A 20,385-nucleotide genomic window follows, 5' to 3' on the forward strand; every position below is an offset into this window, starting at 1 on the left:
GTTAATGAACTCTTCTTGTCACCAACCGGTCTTAGTGGTTAAATCATGTTATCAAAAGAATTCTTTAACCTCATGTTGCATGCCACTCAAATCCATGTGGTTTTCCTATACTCTTCCATTTTTGAAGAATGTTAACTTTATTCTTGGAATGAAGGTGAGATCCCTTCCTCTGACACACATGGGACTAGTTTTATACCTATAACTTATGTTCATAATTAAATTAACTGTTTTTTTTTAAATAGTGTGAATTAGTAAATATATATATATATATATATATATATATATATATATATATATATATATAAAAGAGAGAATGGAATATAATTACATACTTTTATAAATAAAAATCAATAAGTTAGTGACATTTAGGTAATACCATTCAGTAGAAATTTGCATATCTTATTATTAATTTTAATTAACATTAATTTGACTCAAGGACTAATCAATCACCTTAGTTTGACCCATATGATTGACTAACACTAATGCATTCACATTACGTATGGAATAATGATTTATTTAACGGAAGAATTCATATAATCATTTTTCTTAAATGATGTGAATTAGTTGAAAGAGTAATATATATAAGAGTGGAGGAAGTACAAAATCAATAAGTTTTCAACGATATTTAATAATTATATTCAATAAGATAAATAAATTATATAATAAGTATAGAAAATTGCTTTAGTTATATATATTTAATAATTTCATTAATTATATATAATAAACAAATTATTATGTATTTATAAATTTTTTCTTCTTATTATTAAAAGTATCTATTTTAAGATATATTGTATAAACTAAAAATATTTTACAACACTACTAGTCAGCTATATATATAGGTGTGTGTAATTGGTCATCAAGTCATTTTGTTTGATAGGTAGACTTGTGAAAAAAATGATGAATATATTGCTCTTTGTCCTGTGTTTGGTGACTAGTAGTGTCAACCATGGAGTTGATGATATTCAAAATATTAAAGAATATTTAAAGCATGAGAGACCCCTAAAGCTCATTAACAAACATCATGTTGAGAGTATTCATGTATAATTCATAGCCTTATATATCAATATATGCGTCTTTTATGTTGAGCTTGGATTCCACTAGATGGTTTAATAATTTTTTTTAATATATATGTTGTATTTTGAATTTTATAGACAAAGTTGGGAATATCATTGATTGTATTGATATTAACAAGCAACCAACATTTGAGGCCTTTACTAAAAAATCATAAGTTGCAGGTATACACTACTTTGGATAGCCTCATGTGTGGTTAACTTTTTATCTTTATTTGATTTTATTTCTTCTTAATTTCAATGTTTATTTTTGCTTTCTTAATTATAGAGAAAACCCAACTTAAAAACATCAATTGGAAAAATAAGTGTGAAAAATTCAACAACTAGACTTATATTAGGACTTGAGAATGACCAATATTGTCCAACTGAGACGGTTCCTATTTAGAGAATAACAAAAGATGATCTCATTAAAGACAAATCATTATTAAATAAATCATATCCTAACTCAAGATAGCCCTGATAATCATGTAAGTTTTGTCTTGTATAACTAAACTTCAAATATTCTTAGTTTACTTCTATAAATTGCATCACATCTAACGTTTCAATTTGAGTGGTTATTTAAATTTATTGAATTAATTTTGTAGTTTGCAGAATCTCTTGTATCAACTTTAGGTCCTTATTATGGAGTCAATGGTTTAAATAGCTTTTATAATCCAAAAGTTGAGAAGGGTCATAGTAATGCTTATGTTTTGTGGGTTCGGAATGGAGATGCTAATAAGTTCGCGTTTAGATGACAATGTGAGTTTTGCTTTTAATTAATTATATATAAATTTTAGTATTAATTAATTGATAACAAAATCTCATATTTCTAGCATTCCTTTGCATGGAATTATCATTTTTTTTTCCAAAAAGTTATATGCATTTTATTTAATTTGTGTCAATTTGATGGTGTAGAAAATAATATCTAATTAATTTGAAAATTTGGCGTTAGGTGGATCCATATTTATATGGTGGTGATACAACTTATATTTATTCACGTTGGACGGTAAAAAAATATTTTTTATTTTATCTTTACTTATCCTATAGTAAATGAAATACATGATAATTTTTTTTATATAAATATCTAATATGTTTAACTTTGATTTGAATCTTATTTTTTATTTTAGGTTAATTTTTAAAAAATAATTCATTTCTTCAAAATTTAATGTTATATTAAAAAATGACAAAGAGATAACTATACGAAAACACTATGTTTTAAAAAATAATTCATTTCTTCAGATTTTGTTCAAACTTTAAGAGGAAGTTACCTTGTTTGACATATGGACAAAACATCTATTTATGGTGGAACACTTATTGAGTCTAATTTTTATTATCTAGGTTATGTTCATGCCATAAAAAAATTAATATAAAAAATATAAAATTCTATACAACTCATATGAGGTTAATATATATTTAATTTTCAAATCATGCATTCTTAAGTAAATATAATGATTTTTTTATAATAATGTATGTGACATGTAAGGTAGAGTATGATATATTATTCGCAAAAAAATATATACTTATTCAAGACCCAATGATATGGTGGTTAAAATTTGAAAATACAAATATTGGATATTTTTTTATAGCATTGTTCTCCAACATGGCTTGAGCTGAGCAAGTGGGGTGGGGTGGAAGAACATATGCTTGTACTCATACTCCTAGTCCTCCAATGGGATTCAAATATTTTCCTGATAATAACTTTGTTAACGTATGCTTTTTTAGGCATGTCTCATTCAAGAATGATTCAAAGCAAGATTATGGACATGTTATTATGTAGACACAACTATCGATAAATATAATTGTTATGGTGTTGAGTACTATGGAGATCAAGGAGGACCAATTGGGTATTCTCTTCAATTTGGAGGACCCAGTGGCAATTATGGTAATTAATTTATTTTTCAATTAAACTATGTATGAAGTTAAAAAATAAATAATATTACAAACATTATTTAGAATAATATTTTGTCCATCCTTCTTTGTTTTATGTTGGTAATTTTCCTAATACAATTCATTTTCATCTCAAGTTTATTTTTAAAATTTCACAAATAAAGTTGGTGATATGCCTGGGATATACATGATTCATGAGGAATGAGTCTTTCTCTTAATTGATATAAGTGCTAAATTTGTTAATGGGAATGAAGTCCTCAGGAATTGAAGCCTAGTATGTAATGCAAACTTCACGGGAGTGGGATAGATTCATGATATTCAATGTAAACAATTTGCAATTCATAAAAAATAAGTTAATGTGCTAACTTTTTCCTTTATCAGGAAGTTAGATTTCTACAATATATAGTCATATAAAACTCAAGTTAAATGTTAAATTGGTGTGCATGTAACTTCAATCCACATACTCAAGTCCTTTCTGACACCCACAATTTTATAAAACTTTACTTAAGTTGCAGTTTTTTTTTTTATCTATAGACAAGTTGGAAGGATAATTATTCAATGACTTCTTCAATTTTGATTTGAATAAGCAAGAAACTTTGTCAGGAAATATAGTATACCCAACATGTCGCTTAGTAATTTTCTTTATATGTTTGACCTTTGAATTGTGATATTTCTAATCAATAGCTTGTTAATGGGTGGGTGTCTATATACCTTTTGTGATTGCTGAATGTCTTTGCTTGACCAATGGAGAAGAAACAAATGAGATGTATTAGTATTGATAATAACTGTCAAGTTTGATCTTATTTATACCCATAACTAATTATGTTATTCCTTATAACTATGTTGACTCTTTGGTTAGAGTTTGTAGTTACATGCGTTCTTTGAAAATCATGGTATCCCTCAATCGAAAACCAATAATTAATTTTTTGAGATACTAAGATCCATTTAAGGGATTGATCTCTTCCAACAGATTTTTTTTTTAAACGCACATGTTAAAAATTGAACTCATGATCACATATTTAAGGGACAAGGTTATCCACAGTCTTTTTGAATGAGATATAACTTGTAACTAATTTTGATTCTACTTAGTACAATGTATTGAGTCATGGTGCTACAACCTTCTTTCAAAGTGAGAAGTTTGGATTAAGGCTTATTGGATGCTAACAAGATCAAATCCTTCCTATGACATATTAAAAACTAGTTGAATGAGCTATGAAAATGAAAACACTCCTTGAATTTGTTTACAGGATATGCAATAGTTTTATGTTAAATTAAACAAAACAATTAAAGATAAATTAAAAAAAAAAGATTTTCCTTACCTCAATGCTTGTGGTCAAAATGATAGGCAATCATTACTATTATTTTTTTAAATAATAGGCAAAGTATATCCTCTTATAGGTTCAAACAATGATGGTTTTTATTCTCCCCATCGGTCCCATGGCTTTGGTGTTTTTGTCCCACCATGTTGCTCTTTTTGTGTCTCCTATTTTCTTCCTTTTTATTGATGAAATTGGCTTTTTGCAACAAAGAATAAATGGGTGTTTTTAGTGCCAACCTAATTGGGATCAAGACTCACCTTTGATGCTTCCCAAAGTCTCTCTTTTACTTTGAGAAAAAATGCTTGTGGTTAAATGGTCAATGATAGCCTTCAAATTATATATGTTTTTAAAATCAAATTGGATAAATATTAGTTTATAGTTTGCCATGTATTATAAAACACAATTTTCACCCACAAGCCTAAACCTAATTGTTATGGTGCTACATACTATGGATATAAAGGTCCGTTAGGAGATATTCCCCAATTGGGGGACTGGGTGATAATTGTGACTATTAATTTGCTTTTGAATCAAACTTTAAAGGAAGTTCAAAAATAAATATTGTTGCTATCATTATTTAGAAGAATCTATCCTTCTATCATTCTCTATTTTGTGTTGGTAATTTTCATGATGCTATTATTTTCATCTTGAATTTGCTTCCAAAATTTCACAAATAAAAGTGGACATCCTTTATTTCTCATAAAATAATTAAGAAGCATATTTTTAGTTATAAAATATCAAACTATTATGATTTACACATTTATCAAATGCAAATAACATTTACTCTCCTCATATATTTTTAATTAACCTTCACTTATTAAAGATAACAAGAATTTGTTTAACTCTAAAAGTATCTAGTTGTTACAAATCATTATGTAAACAAAATGTGAATACCCATTTTTGTATAGATAAATAAACATAAAATAGAATTAAAAAAATGGAAGAAATAAAAAAAATTGGATATGTAACACCCTTCTTTCTCTATATGGGCTTTCTTGTTAATTCAAATTTTATAGGAATAATTTAGTACTTTGACCAGTAAAGCATCATTCAATATAAATATACACGTAACTTTATTTCCTTTTTTAAGACTTATACATGAAAAGTACATGGCATTTCAATTTTTAAAAGAATTTTTTATCATTAATTCATCCGAATCCCTTTTCAAAGAAATGTCCATTAACCACATGTCACTTTTGACGAAACAATTTACTTCATCAAAACCATCTGTTCTCAAGAAAACATTGACGTTTAATAAAACTTTAGATATATATTTTTCAAAAAAAATTGTTGTCCTAACCTTTTTTTACGATTTCTTATAATTTTTATAATAAATATTCTCTTATTTTAATTCCCCAACCAGTATCTTAAAAACATTGATTAGCGAAATCCAAAATATTTATCTAATATTTAATTGGCCATTAAAATAAAATTAGTAATTTTTGAAATAAGATTATTATTCATAAATAATTAAAAAGATTATGTACAAAATTATAAAAGCATCATGCATAACATGAGAATAAATTTAAAACTTTATCTATTCAAATATAAAATAAAATATAGACTTTACCATGGAATTGAAATTAATCTTAATTCCAAATGACAAAGATGATGTAAGTAAAAAATGAAAATTATGATAACAATAGTTAAGCTATGATTAAGAAAAAAAAATAGCCAACCATCACTTGAAACATCTAGATTTTAGCTAATAAAAAAGAACTAAGTTGTTTCTCTATATATGGAAGATTAGTCTCATGGCTCTTTCTATAGGATATCTTGCTATATATATAAAAAAAAAAGAAAGAAGAACGAATTTTTAATTACATTTATGTATAGAAGTCAAAGAACAAATTACTCCAAAAAGAAAAGGATACGATCACACATGAATACGGTTGTTTTAGCCAAATTTCATCATTTTGAAGTCTGTTTTACGAGAAAACTGAAAGAGCTATCAAAATCCTTGCATATTAGACATAGGGAAATGGAGATTAGTTCGAAACGCATGAATGGTGATGTAGTCTTCTTTATTCTTTTTTTTTTTTCACTCTTTCATATTTTTCCCATCCCTTTCTTGTTTCTCCTTACTCTGGAATGACCTTGGACTAACTCGATGACACCAAAGAGGCCTTAGAATCTTAATATTCTTGTTTTGAGATTAACAAATAAATGTGTGTAATTTGTTCAAAATGATGTTCCCAAATTTGCATGCGTGAAGATACCAAAGGGGTCTTTAAATCATTAAGTGTACATTATTCATTCAGAAGGTGTGTTGAGTGTTCATAGATCTGACTTATTTATTGTTCTTTTCCCAATTATTTCTTAAAAATCACATAATTTTAAAATTAAATATTAATACAATATAAAAATTGAAAAAAGGACAATAAAAAAATCAATTTCGTGTGTTCACATGTTTAAGAACAGCTGGTTGGCAAAAATTTGACAGTGAAGAATAAAAAATTGTAAAAGAAAATAACAAAATGTTATTTCACTTATATTTCATAGGATTAGATGCGACTTTTAATAATAACACCCACGTGTCTTATTTCACACGAGATGAGAGTCCCTCTGTGATCTGTGTCTGTGTCCTCTGTCATCATCTCTTACTTAATTTACCCCCTTTGTCTCTCTCTGCCCCCGATCTCCCTCTCTCTAACGACGCCGTTTCGATCCTCTCCTTCTGCTTCGTAGTAACAGAGTTCAAACCATACCATGGATGAGACTTCAGCTCTCATCGAAGCCATTCTCCGAGAGCAAGAGGAAGAAGAAGAAGAAGCTCACAGAAGAAGAAGGAACCACACCACAATCAAAAATAACAACAACAACAACAACGAATGGCAAACGGTGTCGTATACAAAGCGCAACCGCAACCGCAACAATAATAGGAAGCCTCTCGCCGACGACAATTTCGCCGCCGATCCTTCTTCCTCCGACGTCTTCAGCTCCGTCCAGCGCCATTCCGAGGACCGCCGCCTCCGGCTACTCAAGTCTCAGATCGCCGCCGCTGAAGCGGCTGCTGCGGAAGCCGCACCGAGCAGATCGAAGCGGCATTCCGACAACGAGGAGGACGGCGATGCCGAGCCTGAAGCCGAGGTGAAGAAGGCGAAGCAGAAGAAGCCGAAGAAGCCGAAGGTGACGGTGGCCGAAGCTGCTTCCGGAATCAGCGCCGATGATCTCGACGCGTTTCTCGCTGAAATTACCGTGAGTGTTTCAATTATTGATCTTCTGCGATTGCGATTCGTTGAATGTGAGAGAGAAATAAAAAATGAATCGCGTTTGCGCAGGCTTCGTATGAATCGCAGCAAGATATTATGCTGATGCGGTTTGCTGATTACTTCGGTCGCGCGTTCTCGTCGGTGAGTGGAGCTCAATTCCCATGGTTGAAGACGTTCAAAGAGTCTACCGTTGCAAAGATTGTTGATGTGAGTTGTTTCTGTTCCTTTTTATTTTATTTTAATTCGGATTATGACTTCGAAACGAAAGTTGAACGATTTTGTGATGCGCGTGACATATGGTTGTTTGTATGGTATAGAATTTTGAATTGCATGAGTGAGTTCTGATCTGGTTGTTATTTTATTATTCGTGAAAAATGTTGCTGAATTATGTGCCTTCTGTAATGATCTGTCTAATGCAATGCTCTTTTGTGTTCATTGTTGATGGTTTGAATGCTAGTGGTCCTTTCTCAGTGACTATTGTTAAGTGTTTCTTATCATTTTGACTTTCCCAACAGATCCCTCTTTTGCATATATCTGAGGATATTTACAAAATATCAACGGATTGGGTCAGTCATCGATCATATGAAGCACTTGGTTCCTTTGTGCTATGGTCGTTGGACAGCATTCTTGCAGACCTTGCCAGTCATCAAGGAGTTGTTAAGGGATCTAAGAAGGCAGTCCAGCAATCATCACCGAAATCTCAGGTACCCTTTGAAATCATACCATTATATTTGGTGTAGTCTTTTTAAAGGTGTTGCATTTCTTAAAATTTAATGTGGACAAGTACATTCCTATATTTTTTCTTTTGCTTTTTTTTTTTTTTTAAATAGTACAGAAAGAAACTTTGCATTTTTGTTGATCTGTGTCTCCATCTGAGCAAGTATCTGTATCTGTGAGAGATGGTAATTAGTTTCCTCTGCGATCAAGCTAGCTGACACCACCTAATGAGTTAAAGCTTGGTTGTATGTTGTTGTTCTAGCCTTGTAGGATGTCATTGATAATGAGAACTTTTTCTGAATGCTAATGCGAATTTTTAATGAGTTTTTTTGTTTATTCTTTAATGTGGAATTTTGTAGATACTGAGTTTTTTCTAAGTGTCTTTACTAGGTTGTTCCCTGTTTATTATGAAATATAAAAATATTCAAAATAAAATGACCAATTCTCAAGTCTGTCTTAGATCTTGAAATTTTTTTCTTGTGGTTCCTTAGTTTTGTTATTAATAGATATTGACTAGCTTGTCAAACAATATGAAAATGGGTTATATGTCCTATGAGACTGAAATGCACTAGGATTTAAGGATGGCAAGGATATGTGATAGAGGCTGAGAGGGAAAAGTTTGGATATGGAGTATACCTCGGACAATTATCTATTGCAGTCTGATGATCCTCAGCTTTGAATGGTCGTGCATCTGATTTCTGGAAATGAAGTTAGATATCAATATCAATAAGGATATTTTGTGAAGGAGGCCCTTTCACTAAACTTCTTGGTGTTCTAGGATCAGCTTGGCTCTTGGCTGACTCCTTTCAATCAAAATTGTATAATTTTTTATTTTTTTTGCATCATGTCCCCCAAATTTGATTGAATACTAATAAACTTGTTGAAATATCATTAAAAAAACTTATAATTTTAATTTAATGCTGTAACATGTTTACACGAGCTATATCATATAATTCAGTGAATATTTGGTGTGAATATTGTGTACACTTGAACTACAGGTTGCCATGTTTGTGGTTTTAGCAATGGTGCTTCGACGAAAACCTGATGTCTTGATTAGTTTATTACCAATAATAAAGGAGAATAAAAAATATCAAGGACAGGATAAACTCCCTGTCATTGTTTGGGTGATAACTCAGGTGAGTGTTTTAAACATGATTTAGTACCCCCACCCCAAATAATCTTTAGTTATTATATGGATTTGTAACTGGATTAGGATTTGTGTAGGCTTCTCAAGGAGATCTAGTTATGGGGTTGTACTTGTGGGTATATCTTCTATTGCCAATGCTGAGTGTGAAGTCTGGTTGTAATCCACAGTCAAGAGACTTGATATTACAGTTGGTTGAGAGGTCAGGAACCTTTGTGATTCGACACTAACTTTCCCTGATTTGTTTATTGTAACTAATGCAGAATTCCTGGCTGCTCCTTCTTGCCTTTAATGATTTATCTTCTTTCGTTCTTTCTTCTTTGAAACAGAATTATCACATCTCCTAAAGCTCGTTCTATCTTGCTAAATGGGGCTGTCAGAAGGGGGGAGCGTGTTGTGCCCCCATGGGCACTTGATTCTCTATTGAGAGTTACTTTCCCTCTTCCTTCAGCCCGGGTCAAGGTAGATTTTTTTTAAAGAATCTTGTGTGTTTTCTAATCACTTGCATTGCAATCATTGGCTTGGCTGAGATACTCTTTTGGTATTTGTATATTTTTTATTAGGCCACTGAAAGATTTGAAGCTGTTTATCCAACATTAAGAGAAGTTGCCCTTGCCAGTTCCCCTGGAAGCAAAGCAATAAAGCATCTTGCACAACAGATACTAAGCTTTGCAATTAAAGCTGCAGGAGAAGGTAATATCTAGTTAATGTTGATTGCCATCTTTTTTTTCCTTTGCACATTATTTACTTGTTATTTGCAGTGTACGCTGTCTCTCAAGTAATTATTATTAAGAGTTGAAGGAGTTGGTGTTGTACTTTAGTGTGAAAATTTAAATGCTTGAATCTTTTACAGCTAATTCTGACCTATCAAAGGAGGCAAGTGACATTTTTATTTGGTGTTTGACTCAGAACCCTGAATGTTACAAGCAATGGGTGAGTACAGGGGAATAATATTTAACAATTTCTTTTCATTTGTTTCCTACACCTTTTTTCCTCGTGACTCTTTTCCTACTTACTAATACAAGCATGTATTTAATACTGGGAAACAGGATTTTCTTTATATGGATAACCTTGAAGCAAGTGTTGTTGTATTGAGAAAACTTTCTGGTGAATGGAAGGAATACTTTGTCAAACATCCTACTCTTGATCCTTTGAGGGAAAATCTTAAGAGCTTCAGTCAAAAGGTAAACCATTTGCATTTTTAGTAAATACAGTTGCACAATGATTGGAGAAATTCAACCTTTATAACTGTTCCTGCTGCATTTTATGTAAATCTGAATGAACACTGACAGTATGCAGTATGCATGTTGAAGTTTTGGTCTATTTTACAAATTGTACTTGTATGATCAAGGGCACTTTAACAACTTAATTGAGCGCATATTAAATAAGAGCTTATCATCAAAGAGTCATAAAGCCCTTGATAAGATGTTTTAATTTTATGAGAATGGCTTATAGCTCTCCTGTTAGCTTATTTTGTTTAGCTTTCCCATTTAGCTTATTGAAATAAGCTTAAGTGAACTTATCATTAGCCACTTTCATATGCTTAACCAAATACGTTAAATTTTCCACATAAGTACTTGTATTATAAGCCCAAAAAGCTATTTGAAATTTCTTCCGAAGGTTCCCGAAATGGGGTTAATTGAATTGGCAACAGCAGTGTGATTAGGCTAGTTAATCTCTGGCAGCATATCTTAAATGTTTCTTTGACATATTTTCAAAATCCCTTAGACCAGAGTACTGAGTAGAATCTAAATACTGAAGTTATCTTAGATGATGTATTATTCCAGCTGTGTCATTGTAGAGGATGCATCTTATTTGAACTTAATTTTACTATATTGTAACTGGCAAGAGGAACTTATGCCATATCTCAATCTGTCTTTATAGAATGAAAAGGCATTGGCTAAGGTGGATGATGGTGCTCGCCATGCATTATTGAAGGATGCAGACAAGTACTGCAAAGTCCTTTTGGGACAATTGTCACAAGGCCATGGATGCTTGAAGAGCATGATAGTTCTTTCTGTTGTACTTGCTGTTGGTGCCGTTTTCATGTCCCAGAACTTGCATTTATGGGATTATAGTCAACTGACAGAAATGTTGAATCTCTCCTAGGATGAGAGTTATCCTGTGATTTGCTCGGTGCTTATGCCCAGTGTGGATCACTTCAGTCAATAGTGAGGTGTGATGAGGAATATTTAATTTATTTTAGTCTTCAACATAGTGAAATTAAAAAAAAAAAATAGGAGGAACAAAGCCATGGAAGCTGACCATTTATATAGGTATTGATGTGTGTTCTCAAATTTTAGGTCAACTTTAAAATTTCTTGCATAATTTTTTTTATAGTGGTTTGTTATATATTGATTTTCAGATAAAGTGCCAAATGGCTATAGAGAAATGAAAATGAAGGTGAAATGAAGTTGTGCATGAATGCAAATTTTGAAGCATTTAAATTCTCATTTGTCCGATTTTAGTTTGTTATATTTCTTAATGTTATTTTACAATCTTTGAACTTATTAGATTAGCCTTGAAAAATCGAGTGGTTTTGTGTGCAGCTCCTTTTTTTTTAACAACTTACAAATAATTAATAATGATGTGTTATACATCTGATATCCAGATGGTCGGATCATTTTACTGTATCAAAATTTCAAATTACCATTCTTGCTATTAGGTTAAACATTCTGTAAAGTAGATTAATTATTCACAATGGAGGCGACGGATCTGCATGTAGTTTTTCAAGAATTTCTTATTATATATTTTGATAACTTGTGATTATTCTATAACTAAATATACAAATGCCACCACTCTTTGATACTGATATTTGAAATGTGTCCCTTTTTAGCCAATAATGTGCTATCTATGTCATAGCTTAACCATGAAAATTCCTGCATGTATAAGAATATACATCATTTAGATAATCGTTTCTTTAAATATATAGTTTTTCGATTCTTGCTTGTTTAACACTTTTAGGAGATACAACTGGTTTAAAAGTTCACTTTCACCACATCAATCTAATGGTGTTCAATGCGTGGCACTTTTGTGAATGGAGGAATGTGTTATGAAAATATTAAGTTATTTATTTATTATTGGCCAATGTTAGTTGTTATAATAATATTAGTTTTGTTAACAAATGAGATCAAGCTCATAATCTTTCTTTTCTTTTTTATTTTTTATTTTAACCATTTAACTCACCTTATACCTCCTAATTGAAAATCTCAATTGTTAGCGCCTTGGATCTACTAGAATCATGCATTATATCATGACCCAACACACTTCTCGTTATAAAGTGTTAGACTATGAAAATAAATGGTGTTAAACACCTATGGTGGTGGGTCTACTGGAATCATGAATGGTGAAATTTTTGTTTGATCTTTGCCAAAAGTCCCGTTACCTTAACGGCTCAACTAGTGTTTTCTAATGACAAAAAAAGAATTAGAATGACACAAATATGCTATAATAAAAAAAAAACTGCTAGATTTTATTGCATCAGATACAATCAGCTAGAGTTTTCACTTGAAGATCGAAGATTCTAGACAAGAACAATATATATGCTGCATACTATGAAAATTACTGTAAGTTGTCCAAGCCCACTTTTTGATTTGAAAGAAGATATTAAGCAATTTGAAGGTTCTTATAGAAGGAAGATTCATGAAGAATTTATGGTGTGTTTGGATGAAAGGAAAGAAAACACGGATAACTATATATTTTCTTTTGTTTTGTTAGAAAGAAAGTAAAAAAGAAAATGGAGAGAAATGTTGACTGTTAGAGACAATTTTTCTTTTTTCTCATTTTCCTCTCAATTCAAATTTAAAATTTTTCTTTCCTCTCTCTTTTTCTTTCCTTCAATCTAAGCATAAGTTAACAAGAGCCAGATTAATAAAGCAATTATGAGAAAATGGTTGAGGATGAAAATGAACTCATGCAAAGTCGCAAGCAAACATCTCTCTGGATTTTAGAGTATCTGGTAATGATCTCAAATGGTCAACATTCTTCAGCGATAGTCTGAAAATGCGACAAGGACACTACAGACACACAATAATTACTTAAAAAAATTTGTTCTTATAACAACTACAGATGGACTGAAAAAGCAATAAGCTTTCCTGTGCCTTTAAAAAAAGCTTCTTGGGGTAGAAGATAATAAAGGAAATTAAGAAGAAAACACCCAAAATCGTGGAGAGTTTAGATTCCTGAACATCTTTTAAGCTCTAAATAGTGAAAAACTAAACTCAAGTTGGGCTAGGCATGGCTTGCAAAGTGGGCTACCCAAAGGGTTTGGTACAGAGGAGTGGTAACTATCATGGCTGTTGCTTCTTGCACTCCCATTATTGCTTCATGCACTTTCCTTCTGACATGAAAAATCCATGACCGAATGCAATTCCCATTTCATTGTGGAAAGTGTATTTCTGGAATAGACTTTCTATAATGAAATGGGAAGTGCAAGATCAATTTGAATCCTAAAGTTGTTCGTCGCCCATTTCATCATTTTCAATCTTTTTATTTTGCAATACCTCACACAAATCACACCAGAATGAGAGATCGTTGTGCAAATAAAAGACTATGCAATTAAAAAAGACTTAAAGAAATTAATTGGTACTACCTATACCAATAAAATGCATATACTTTTTAATAACTCATTATTTAAGAACTTCACAGTTAAGTGTGTTTGACTTGAAGTATCGTGATGTGTGAGACACTGAGAAATCATAATAATTGATTCAATTATTATTAATAAAGGAAATTCATACAATAATTATTTTTTTTTATAAATGGTAAATTCTATCCAATTAAATTAATTTTAATAAAAAAGACAATTTATAAAGACACTAACTAGTATCAAAAAGATAATTTATATTACCATTAATTTGATTACTTTAGAAAATAACTTAAATCAATAATTAATTACAAATATTTTCATAAAAATTAATACAATCAGAAACTATGGTATTTTATCAAAATATACATTGATATTGTGCTTCCTTTATGCATTTGATCAACAGATAAGACGATAAAAAAATACACAACAAAAATGCAATTTTTATTAACAAAATACACAATGGAATGTGTTTTTATTGTGTATTTTTATTTTTCACCCTCTCTTACACAACAACAATGCAATTCCGTTATTTATTTTGATCAATGGAATCATGTTTTCATGAAAGTGGTATTTTCAGATTAATAAAATATAATAAAGTTAGGGGTCAAAATAGTAAAATTGAAGATGAAAATAGCGGCTCCCTTCGAGACCATGTTCTTTCGATTTTTGTGAGATTGGGCTTGTTGAGCTCTCAATCTAACGAAAAATAAACAAACCAAAGTCTGAAGCCGAGTGAGTCATTCTCCAAAAATATAATTAGTAATCAATCATCGATCAATGTCCATATATATCCATTTACAATTTTTTTTTTACCAAATCCATTTACATATCATTCTCTCATTTCTCTGCCCTTTTGCAGATCAATGTTCATTTCATTTACATATTAATAATGTCCATTTCATAAAAAGAGAACCACAAAAAATAGTAAATTATAATAAAATACAGAAAGTAAAAAAAAAAAGAGGGAAAAGTTCTCTGTACGTCCTCTATGAACAGAAGTTGCTACACCCCTATGATCATCATCATCTACAGGTAGTTTGAAAAATTCATCTAGAAGAAGATGATTTTTAAATCCTCATTTTCACTCAATCAACACACACTTACCTCTTTCACTCATCACTCTTCTCTCAATCATCTCATCTTTCACTCAAAAGTTTATTTCCACGCACGATCTTTTATCCTATTGTTTTTATTCGGCCTATCAGTTTATCACCTAACTTTTTTTTTCCGATTTCTAATTGTTTACAGCACAACATTCATTCATTTACTATTTCTAATATCTATTTATTAGTTTTTACAATATGCCAACTTAATAGTTACTTTATTAAATTACATATCCTTTTAATATCAAAAAAATAATTTAATAAAAATATGACATCTGATTAAAACTAAGTATTTGCAATTTCATTTCAAAATAAATTATTATAACTATCTTTTGACAAAATAAATTATATATTACTTTAACTATTATTACTACTATTTTCTTATCAAAATAAAATAAAATGTTTAATCTAGACTATGTCACATTAATAAAAAGATTGAAACGTGGATTTTGTATAAAGGCTAATAAATTACTACAATTTTGATATGGTATAAATCTTGCAAAATTATAATACATAGAGAAAATCCTCTGCTAATAATCTACGATTTTTTCAGCAACTACAAATGGAATCGTTATAAATCAACCAATTCATATTCTAAAAAAATTGCAACTCTACTTTAAATAGGCATTTTAAAGGCTGAAACAGAATTATATCATGCATGTGATTGTATTCGCTCACTACATCGTCAATTCGTCATCACTTCAGTATATTATATTGTCAAGTTATATTGAAAAAAATATCCATCAATTTCATGATACAAAATTAATGCATACAACAGTAAAGTGCATGTTCAGTCACGTGTCCATCCGTACACGAGGAATGAATTGGGATCGTAGAGCAAAAGCAGAAATGTTGGACCTATATATAAAAGGTAATAATAACATAATAATATTATAAACATCAAGTTATCCCATTCTTGTAATATATATAGCTTGTTTGAGTTCAAGGTGCCCAGTTAAAAAATTTTATTACATTTGTTAGAAAAATGGAACGTGTATAAAGTATATAAATAGCATTTTTCTTGAGATTTTTAAAAGCTCCATACAAACAATATACTCTTGTGAAGGACAATGATTCTATTATATTATAGGCATTGGTGGAGAAAGAAAGAAAGAGGAAGTGAAACAAATAGTGATAATAACAAAAGTAAATGGAAGAAGAAGGGACCTACCAGCATGTTACTCAGTTGACAAAAGCGAATCAAAACAAAATGTAACAAAAGATACGCCGCGGTTATCGCTTACTTTCTCATGCAGCATTTTCCCAATCAACTCCTACGTACCCTTTTCAACGCCTTAAACAACGGAATTCTATTGCAAATTTCTTTTGTCTTAAAACTTTTCAATATTAGCTAGAATCATGATTTGGACTACGACCCTCTATTGTTCCTATAAATATCGGTCCAATTCCTAAGTAAGAAAAATAACAAACACTTATTATATATTCATCTTTCTCTTTTTTAGCTTTTCTTTTCCTCTAAAAGTGAGTCCTTCCTTCTTCGATCACTTGTTCAATTCACATATCATAGCAATGGCAGCACGTTCCTACAGCCCCATCATGGTTGCCCTCTCTTTGCTTCTTTTGGTCACATTCTCTAATGTAGCTGAGGTAAATATCATATTCATGCATTGCCTCTCTAGTAGTAGCATATGTTATAAATTTAATTGAACATCAAAATAGAAGTCCAATTGTTCTAACTATTGCAAAATTTGTTTGTGTAATAATATTTGAACAGGCTTATACACGCAGTGGAACACTTCGTCCTTCAGGTATATATCCAATGCCCACTCATCTGATTCTCGTGCGTTCATATATTTTGCAAATAAGAAGCCAACATTTTAATGTTTTGTCGCCCCTGGCTAGTAATCATCATGTTAGTTAGTTTTAACTTTTAAGGGGTTTAATTAATTTGTATGCTAAATGCTAACAATGTGATTAATGAAACAGATTGTAAACCAAAGTGTACTTACCGTTGCTCTGCAACTTCACACAAGAAGCCATGCATGTTTTTCTGCCAGAAGTGCTGTGCTAAATGCCTATGCGTTCCTCCTGGTACATATGGCAACAAGCAAATTTGCCCTTGCTACAACAGCTGGAAGACCAAGGAAGGAGGACCCAAATGCCCTTAAACCCCTTAATTGCCTAATATATAAATAATTTAATAAGCAATGTAATCCTATATGACTCTTCATGAGCAATTTTCTATCTCTACATAGATAAGCAATGCTGTTTTAATTGTTTAGTTGATAGCACCTGGGGACACATTTAGTTATGTTCCCTTCAGTTTTCAGAGGGAAAACTATATTTTTAGCAAATTGTATTTTGTGTTGCTATATATTATATATATAGTCTATATTTTTTAATTGACTTTGGCATCCGGGCATTTGAGACTGAGAAGAGCATGCTTCCCTTTGACAAACATCTTGAAAAGTGTGTCTAATGTGTGTTTGGATTGTAAGTGGGAAAGTTTCAACCGCAGGTTGAAAAAAGTTTGAAAGCTTAATAATAAGTGCAATCTTATGATTCTTCAGCATGCCTCAATGGCTTGAAACTAATTAATCTTTTTTCTCTTCACACGCATTGTAGTGTTGTGGAAGCACCAGATCTAGGAAATATGGATATGGATACTACATGTCGCATGAGTAATATGATATAATACAGACGCAAGGCTATACAACATATGGAACCAAATATAAAATTAACATAAAAAAAACAAAGATCTTAAATTAAAACCAAAACAGTAATACTCCACTCAGTTTTTTTTTTCCGGTAAAAAAATTATAGGATGCACATTAGGGGTATAAGATGGAGTTTGGGAGGTATCTATATAAAAAGGATACATGTCCAAGTACAACAATCATTTTGAAATGTCTACACTTCCTTGCCTCTCTCACCTGGGAAAGTTAGTTGCCAGATAGGATAAATCCTTTAGCTAATATTCAAAATATCAACATATAGAATCTGTTTGCAAATGCTAAAATATTAAATTTTACGAAAATCGAGTACTTTGTTATTTAAGTTTCACTTATAGGCTTCTAGTAGTTGAGGCTATAAGATCTATCTTAATACCCCATCTTTTTTTTTTTTCTTGAATCAGAACCAACTACCAACACATCAACTTCCAACTTACATTCATGGTAATGCCATATGTGACTCACAATAAAAATAGTCCCAAGTATGATATCTGTCGCACATTCCAACCAATTTCATAACCAGCCCATGTTAATTGGTTTTATGAGATATCTGAGCAGTATAGAACTAACAATCTGCTAATTAAATCTTGATTGATCAGTGAATCAATATTTAACATTTTGTCTGTTTCAAAATATTAAATTATCAATACGATGAAAATAGACAGAAAATACAAGTGAGGATGTTACAGTACGCAAACACCACGAATACGTGCACGGATGCACATATATAATATTCTTAATTACCTATTATTTTAAAACATAATCTTATATCACAATTTTAATTATTTACCATAAATATAATATAATTTATTTATTTAAAAACAAATATAACAAGCCTATCATTTGAAGCACGATCAACTTTTAAATAAAAATATAGAAATCAAGTTGTGTCACTAATTTTTTTAAAGATTAAAAAAATGAATATTAACTATTTTAAATATTAAAAAGGAATAACACACTCAAAAGATTAAAAAAAGAATAACACGTATACAACATGTAGCACCCTCTACCCCAACATACATATTTATATAATATCGTATATGAAAATACAAAATTAATTAAAATTACTTTATTCAATAAACATAAAAGAGTGCAGGTAAAAGGTTCGCATTTGCATTAATCACCAAATTAAAAACTTATCAAATAAGAGTATGAAAATATCTTTGACTCAAACCAAGGTCATCCAATTTTTACAAAAGGAAATAAGTTAAACAGTGAAAAATAACATAAGTAGCATGTTCAAAACATTATGCAAATATTACAGAAACCTATGTCTCAATTTCACATCATATTAGAGTATTGTATTCTAACGTCCTCTAGCGTGAAGTTCTCTATAGTTATTCACCTAACCATCTGCTCCCACGAACACAAAGTTCGAGATCATCACAAGATTCAAACACAAATAACTCACAGGGAGTGGGTTATCACATTCCTAACTAATAGAGAGAAATGAGACAACATAAATGTATATATCATATAAATGAAATACAACTTACTTCAATACAGCTCACGTCATTCCATCATTTATCGTGTAACATCACATATCAACATTACACATTTTACACATTTTTACATCATTCATGTACTGAAGGATCAAAACACAATGTCACTCAACCAATCAATATCGATCAGTACACAAGCGTTATGCAACAAATATACTAAGACTCAATTCTATATGCAATATGGTGTCTAAGAGTACATGGCAAGACAAACCACACACTGGTAAGTCAGGTCACTCTCACTAGGTAAAATCATAAGGAGATCAGTCAAGGTCACTCTATTTTGCGAGAACGCTCCAACCAAATGAGATCAGCATAAGTTTCAAGGAACATTCAAACTGAGTGTATTTACTCTTAAAGCCTACACTCCGAAGAGTCCATCAAGGTCTCTCCCTTCTGATTCAGGTCTAACTCAAAAAATATTAACACACAACTCCTCAATTATTCTCAAAATAATTTTAACTCATTGCGCCTCAAAGTGATTAAACTCGCCGGGTTCCCATAGTGAATCTCATTGCAATATTTGTCGCCCTTAAAAGGTCTTACCGTCGTGTGATTATACGGTTCATAACCCACACCTCAATGCACACAACATCTCAATACACATATGTGATTTCATAATTTAACACATACTCAACTTGTTACTTACACATAGTTCATCACACTTCCATGATTCCAACACAACACATTATCATGTCTCATGCATTATATACATCTCACACAATAATAATATTAATATGTTATACGCATATGATTAAATCCCTTGAATAATTTCATATAATCATATCAAAATCAAAGAAATCAAAATCATAGATAAAAAATATGAAAACATCAAGAACACTAAATTTTATCAACCAATTCGTATCAGGACATCAATTGACTCATCAAACACAACAATCTCGTAATTATAATCATAAAGGAAGAATCACAATACAGTAAACATTCCAAAATAAATCCAATTTGATCCTCAAAGGATCTATACACATGTTCATTTTAAACCCAATTGCGATAAACTCATCCCTTACATCTAAGCGGGCTTACGTGTATAGTCTGACAATGATAGCGGCGTCTCTAGCAGTTTCCTAAGATTCCTCAAGATTTTCCTCTGGTTGCTCTGCTAGGGTTTTCAAGCGTTAGAGAGAAAGAAAATAGATTGGAGTCTTCATTTCACTATATC

At 31.0% G+C, this 20,385-nt stretch overlaps 2 protein-coding genes across 2 annotated transcripts; both read left to right on the plus strand.

The window, feature by feature from the left end:
• The first annotated feature begins 6,788 nt into the window (after positions 1–6,788).
• On the plus strand, positions 6,789–11,772 carry LOC114398229 (transmembrane protein 214-A-like). Its single transcript, XM_028360408.1, has 10 exons — positions 6,789–7,450; positions 7,534–7,671; positions 7,980–8,168; positions 9,180–9,317; positions 9,406–9,527; positions 9,655–9,787; positions 9,889–10,018; positions 10,179–10,258; positions 10,375–10,509; positions 11,210–11,772. Exons 1-10 carry the CDS (start codon positions 6,962–6,964, stop codon positions 11,432–11,434), a joined length of 1,779 nt encoding a protein of 592 aa, XP_028216209.1. The 5' UTR covers positions 6,789–6,961; the 3' UTR covers positions 11,435–11,772.
• Positions 11,773–16,429: 4,657 nt separating this feature from the next.
• On the plus strand, positions 16,430–17,541 carry LOC114398237 (protein RSI-1-like). Its single transcript, XM_028360419.1, has 3 exons — positions 16,430–16,624; positions 16,752–16,785; positions 16,964–17,541. The coding sequence occupies exons 1-3, from the start codon at positions 16,547–16,549 to the stop codon at positions 17,143–17,145; spliced, it is 294 nt and encodes a 97-aa protein (XP_028216220.1). The 5' UTR covers positions 16,430–16,546; the 3' UTR covers positions 17,146–17,541.
• The last annotated feature ends 2,844 nt before the right edge of the window (positions 17,542–20,385 follow it).

Source organism: Glycine soja, chromosome 2, assembly GCF_004193775.1.
Source record: "Glycine soja cultivar W05 chromosome 2, ASM419377v2, whole genome shotgun sequence".
NCBI classification, from domain to species: domain Eukaryota; kingdom Viridiplantae; phylum Streptophyta; class Magnoliopsida; order Fabales; family Fabaceae; genus Glycine; species Glycine soja.